Source organism: Glandiceps talaboti, chromosome 9 (assembly GCF_964340395.1).
Source record: "Glandiceps talaboti chromosome 9, keGlaTala1.1, whole genome shotgun sequence".
NCBI lineage: Eukaryota > Metazoa > Hemichordata > Enteropneusta > Spengelidae > Glandiceps > Glandiceps talaboti.
Genome location: NC_135557.1, coordinates 17,411,633 through 17,418,729, shown reverse-complemented (window position 1 = coordinate 17,418,729; position 7,097 = coordinate 17,411,633). Strand labels below are relative to the sequence as shown.

General features: G+C 38.2%; 1 protein-coding gene across 1 annotated transcript; it reads left to right on the top strand.

Annotated features, from left to right (window-relative positions):
- The first annotated feature begins 776 nt into the window (after positions 1-776).
- Positions 777-6,144, top strand: LOC144439713 (cilia- and flagella-associated protein 68-like). The gene is made up of 3 exons (XM_078128946.1): positions 777-1,073; positions 3,904-3,988; positions 5,058-6,144. The coding sequence occupies exons 1-3, from the start codon at positions 852-854 to the stop codon at positions 5,234-5,236; spliced, it is 486 nt and encodes a 161-aa protein (XP_077985072.1). The 5' UTR covers positions 777-851; the 3' UTR covers positions 5,237-6,144.
- Positions 6,145-7,097: the final 953 nt, after the last annotated feature.

Genomic DNA, 7,097 nt, shown 5'->3' with positions numbered 1-7,097 from the left:
CTGGAGCTACCGATAAAATTAAGCTCCCACAATGGTCAGGGTAACTATGAATTGATCATTCGTGGTTGCAAACAATGTAACAGTATTGTTTACAATACCAATTAATTAGTATTTATTATCACATTTCCCATGATGCAACATTCAACATGGCGGGTTTGCAAGTTCCCTATTATTGCGCATGCCCATGTCTAGGCTACCATGGCCCATATTTTGATATCAAAGACACAAATATGTGGGTTTAATACGTATACACATACAGAAAAAACTTTCGACGACATATCTGATGAAGTTGACTGTAATAATTTGCATTCGTTCACATCCAGTTATTTCAGAATGGGTCGTAATGAAATGGTGAAATAAAAAATAACCAAACTTTGATAGCTCTGTGATCTTTTCTATGGGCTGAAATTTTGTATCGTTAGTTTTTGATTTTGTACAAGTTTCTACTTTTTATTTTATTTTTTTTTAAACTCATGGCAGCTACCGTTCTCTGTGGTGCAGCGCGCGGTAGCCTTCCTACAATGTATATTAGAAAGCATATATTGTGCCGTATCGATCGATCTTTATCTCCGCTTTATGCAAATTCAAAGTCTGTTTGTTATGAACACATACAAAGGACACCCTTCGACCATACAATACTCTCTAGATCCTGCAGTGAGTCGCTGTCCAGGCCGGCGGTGTGTGACGGTTGCCCCTGGCAACACATGACGCCATCGCTCATGGAACATGTCAACAGAACGAACGTATGCAAATCATTAAGAATAGATACAGTACAAGGTGACATTCGATTAGCCCATTCCGGTCACTGTTTTAGAGGTTTCTGACTTTTAGTTTGATAAAAATACTACATAATGAGTGCAGATTCGGACCATCTAGCGTTTCGCTCTATGATTAGAGCATCGGGTCTCGGTGAAGTTTGGACACACGGAACAGACCAGGTGAAATTTAACCAATACGGCTGGCGTTGTACAACTAAAGAAGATTCCTATAAGCCGTGTACGCTAATTGGTAACTGGAATGAAAAGAATTTCGACATAGAGAGAGTTAAAGTTCCCAAAAGATTACCATCCCAGGTGAGAGATATTTCTTTTGTGAATTCAGAGCATTTTATTATTCGTCGCCGGTAATTGAGTCCCGCGATTCAGTGTGGCGTACGTGGAACGCCTATGTTTTGTGATCGTGACCTGTAACATTTACGTAACTCAAATGATATACCGATTGTAATTATATAGAATTATGAATTATCATTGCACACAGTGAGGGCTAGGATACTTTACACAGTCACAAGTTTCTGTGCATAGGGACACAAGCTTGCACGAGTGCTTGTTAAGTAATTTAGACGAAAAGTATACGTGGGTATGTGTGGATACGGTAAATATATACCACCAACCCCAAAACAAACACTTCAAGTGGCAGAGGGTAAATAAAAAACTAAACAGAAAGCAGAGGCAATCAAGTGTTTTGCAACTAATATGGTTGTAAAATGTAAGATTACGTCAATATGTGTACTGTATATTCATTTACAAATTTAGTCGTATTTCTCAGCTAATCAAATTGCAGATTCTACCCTATAGATCTGATATAATGTAGCAAATAAAAATGGCGATATTATAACTGCATCCATGTATGCTACAATAACATGTAGGCGGTATGTGATGAGGTGTGCAAATCACCCAGTTATATGCATAATGGTGCTAGACATTCTCACTCCTGTACTGATTGGAATTTTATGTTGTTTGGGGGTTTTAAGTTGTCAAAGGTAGAAGATATTTCTAAACGGGTTGATTTTTTGTATCGCCCACAGTCGGAACTTAATTCTCGCGATCGGCCCACACATACATTACATGGCCTCGCACTCTGTAGAATGACGTATGTAAAGACGTATGTAATTTTTACGTTCAAGGTCGGTCGAAACTACAAAAAGAAGCGAAATAAAAACGACCAGAATGGCGTAGATTTAATCTCTAGCGAGCACCGCCAGTTTTTCAACAGGTGTCATGGTGGTCGCCATTTCTATTTCAGCTGCCATTGTTTGCTTTGAAATTAGGGCTTCCGTGTTACGCAGTGCACGTTCATTGCGACATTCGAACGGCATTCACGATCGAGTCGAGGTAGAAATGAGTATATTATTTATAGCAGGCTGTGTTTTGCTCAAATTTGCTTTAGTTTGAATTCGTTCTGAAACTAAACTCCAAGGCTAAGATATACTACTCAACGTCTATAAAAGCATAGACGTCTATGATAAAAAGTTAGTCAATATCCCGGGGTATTCGCAATATTCGCCGAGTCTTCTAGGAGAGCTTGTATACTGCAAGGAGCTCGGTCAAATCCCCTCCACTGTCTATGGTCAAAGGGTGCATATTGAATGCTTATAATGTGGTTGGTAAACAAACGAGTTAACTCGTCAGAGCTTGTGTTTATTTACATTCAAACAAATCCCAGTTTGAATGGCCAGCCAGGGACACTGTCAGTGGTATTATGTGATCAAAAGGCAATCACACATGAATACCCATCAACCCGCTATTTGTTACCATTGTTACCATATATTTTACTTGGAGTATTAAGGCTGCCTACAATAAGGCATGAAGTATATGTGGTGATACTGAAAACTCATGATTCGTTAGAACAATGAGTTTCCAGGTTTGTTCTATAATCATGGATGTATAACCCGGATGTGTAACAAGTCGCTGATTAAGTTTACGTTGATGACTCCACTGTCAAACTGTTAGACTTTCGGTTGAACTGCGACATCACATTTTCACATATACCATAGACCCCCTGCCCTACTATAGACCCTACTATAGACCCTACTTTAGACCCTAACATAGACCCTACACTATGCATACACTGAATACTGTTGTTATTCTTCAACAGGTCTGTTCTTCGTAAATACATATTGATGTTCTGTCTGTCTGTCTGTCTGTCTGTCTGTCTGTCTGTCTGTCTGTCTGTCTGTCTATCTATCTATCTGGCTGTCTGTCTGTCTGTCTGTCTGTCTGTCTGTCTGTCTGTTTGTCCGTCTGTCTGTCTCTCCTCCTCCTCCTCCTCCTCCTCCTCCTCCTCCTTATATCCCTTGTCGCCACCTTCGAATTCCCATTCTCAAGATTCCCACACACCGCTCCCTTACTTTTTGTAAGTGGCAGAAAAGCAACATTTCGAATCAGAGGTTTGAGTTTCTTACAATATGTAAAATATTCAGTGCCCACAGTGACTGACCCCTTCATGAATGTCAGTTTTATTGTTAATCCGTGGAAGTAAAGTATATGCTGTCTCATTCTTGGCTTAATATCCTGATATAGTATGTTATACTGACACTGCAAATACCATGGGTCGTGGACATGTAAAAAGTCACAACATTAATTTGAATAACATGAACAATTAATAACAATGACTTGATAGCGGCAACGTTAGGAGAAACAAAATTGTCGCGAGCAAGAGTGATTTTGGGGAACGCGACACGCTTTTACGACACCAAGAATGTTAATATTGGTTTCACAACAATTCGATGACAATAAACGCGTTACAATACCAATATAGTAATAGTATGGTGGTGAAAATTATCGACGTACCGCTTTCATCAAATATCATTTTTTTAAACTTTGGCAAGCCATTTGGTGACTTTACGAAAGCACGATATTTTACGATTTTCCCAGTCAGTACTTACTGACTGAATAATATCCCGGAAAATACTAAATATGGTGACGTCATAATCTTTTTAATTAGTTGAACCAACTATAAATCATTCTGTCATATATTTGTGATTGTTAGATTAACCGTGCAATAATTCGTAGTGACGTCAGACCTTAAATAGACGTGTCACAGTAATTACTATAGCGGCATTTGTGTTAATAAGTGACATTGTTTTAATTAGAATTAATTATAGTGATGCCTCTTTCATTTCAGTATGGTCATTACTTCGAATCGACATACGATTCGTGCTATAACAAGGGGCCTGCACAGGTACCGGAGGTTCTGAAGCACTTAGAAGGTATGTTATGTTGGTTTTTTGCCTTCTCTTATTTGTCTTGTTTTGTTAAAATATCCATAATTCATTTTCAGAAAATTTCAATTCTGTATGGTGTTTTTAAATGGACACGAGTTGAGTTTATACGCCAAAAGTTTTTTTATTTGTTTGTTTGTTTGTTTGTTTGTTTGTTTGTTTGTTTGTTTGTTTGTTTGTTTGTTTGTTTGTTTGTCTGTTTGTCTGTCTGTCTGTCTGTCTGTTTGTTTGTTTGTTTGTCTGTCTGTCTGTTTGTTTGTTTGTTTGTTTGTTTGTTTGTTGTTTGTTGTTTGTTGTTTGTTGTTTGCTTGTTTGCTTGTTTGTTTGTTTGTTTATTTGTTTGTTTGTTTTGAGGGGCGTAATTTTTTCTGTTGATCAAAATATACATCTAATTTCATTTAAATTTGATTCAATGTTGCAAAATGATAGAGTAACCTACACAGACGAGCAATGTCTCTCGTCCGGTGTACATGTATTATATGTGATGCCCGTTGGGTTGCGACTGAATTGAACGTGGGCGAGGTGTTGGAACCACGTCGATTTCTTTTCTTCGCCCCCGTGTGATAAGAAATCATCATGTGAGTAAACATTCGCAAAATGTATGCAAATGCTATATTTGAATGATTAATAAATTAATGCTTTGATATCACACCTTCTTAGAATCTGAAAGATATGTTGATAAAGCGCTAAACTAATCTCGAATTCTAAACTGGTACTGTACAATGTATTACGTATATTACACGTAAACACTTTACATAATACACTGTACCAGTTTAGAATTCTAGATTAATTAAGCAGGAACAGAAGACGTTAAAGAAAATATGATTTGACAGTAGACTGTAAGATATAGTACGATGCGTCGTTCACGGTGTACCTTATAGACCACATTTGACAGGGGTCCTCAAAGTTTCGTATCTCCCCCCCCCCCCCCCGCCCCCTCCAACAAAAATAGGCGCGTGTGTAGTCTCATGATCAAAATGTACATGACTCCTGCATGCATTTATGACATTTACAGCTATATTTAATTAATTTTTTTTTTTTTACATTTCTTTTTCAGCACGAGACTCCTACGCCTACCCTGGTCACCAACCAGAATTCGACAGCGGCGAGACGAAAGCAGTGTACAATTCGTTCCAGACCACATCCAGAGCGGCTTACATCGATCCTAAGAACTGGAAACTACCTTCACCACAGACGTCACAAACCGGACCACTTAACCCACCATCGGAACAATAAAAAAACGTTGTATTAAAACTGAAATACTTGGCAACAACACCATACTTTTAAAAAGTACAAAATTAAACTTTGTGAGACTTCTATTTACACTTTTTTGTTTTCGATATATTGGTAACTAATTTCCGTTTATTCCTCAGAAATTAATAAAAATAATGCTACATTAATTTCATTTGGATAGATAATATTGAAATGTTGAACCATTCACTTCATTTTTAAGCGGATAGATAATGTTGAAAGACTGAAACTGAAGAAATGCAATAAGACCTAGCCTACAAGTAAACAATAGCTCTATTAATTAACATAGCGTGAGGTCACTGTGTTTATTATGTTTGCCAAATACAGACGTTTGAGGGCGCTAATCATTTCGATATCCGTGCTTGTCTCCTCTCGCCGGATAGGGCATTGATCTCAGAGATACTGGTGTCAAAGTGACGTGTCATCATTCTTGTTAATAATGATATTTCTAAATACTCATTTTCCTCCTTAAAATTGACGAAAAATGTTTAGATTTTTAACTAACATGAAGTGCCCTGACGTTTAAGCTTATAACGGTATCATGGTAGTCTTGCTTGGGCAGACGAAATTTAAGTCGGGTCTCAAAGATCTTTCCTTCTGAAAGGGATATATCAGAATTTAGGGAGATGCCATTTTTGCTAAATCACAATAATGATACATTATCGTCTAATCGAAACTACATAAAGTTAAAGAACCCAGAATTTGTCATTTATATCCGTGCTTTGTTACACGTAGTGGTAGGTGCTAGTTTTGTGTGACCATCAGTATTTTTGACTCTATGAGTTTTTCAAAGTTTAAAGTGTTGCAATTGTTGTAACTATTCCTATCAGTATTCCATCTCAGTCCGTCCATGGATCGTGCTACAGTATGTTTACTATGCAAATAAAACAATTATTAAGTGTTATCGATTAGTGTTTGTCTTTTTAGAGTCTGTCTGTCTGTCTGTCTGTCTGTCTGTCTGTCTGTCTGTCTCTGTGTGTATGCCTCTCTCCCATCCCCCTCCCTCCCCTCTCTCCCTTCTGTCGTTGTCTGTTTTGTCCGTCCACACACACACACACACTCTCTCTCTCTCTCTCCCTCCCTCCCTCCCTCCCTCCCTCCCTCTCTCTCTCTTTCTCTTTCTCTCTCTCTCTCTCTCTCACTCTCTCTCTCTCTCTCTCTCTCTCTCTCTCTCTCTCTCTCTCTCTCTCTCTCTCTCTCTCTCTCTCTCTCTCTCTCTCTCTCTCTCTCTCTCTCTCTCTCTCTCTCTCTCTCTCTCTCTCTCTGAATGTAATGTTTGCGCACAAAAAGTAGTGTTAATATGCAAATTGTGGATATTTTATATTTTTCTAAATCTTTTGGACCTATCGGTTGAGATCACTACAGAAACTGATGTGCATCTTTTCCAAAGAAATTAAGCCTTGTTGATTCTGATAGTGTCTGATGTCGAGTACGTTATGATGCCAGATTATAAATGCCACAAATTTCATTTTTGTACAAAACAACTTAATCTCACAAAGCTGTGAACATGCTGCTTGTATGGATGTGGAAAGCCTTAGATATACAACAACAACAACAACAACAACAACAACAACAACAACAACAACAACAACAACAAAACTCCAGAGGGAGATGCCTATGCCCCCACCACACCACCCCCACCCCCACAACCACCCGTATGCAACGATACGAGGGCTATAATAGGAGGTACGACAGCTATTGACGATGTAACACAACAGTACAGTATACAAGCTATTGCTATTATCAAATTGAAATCTTTGGTAAGAACTGTGGCACGTTGATATTGATGCGATCTTTGGTGAATCAAAAAAGAAATTAATTAAATGAACTACTATACTACTTGCCG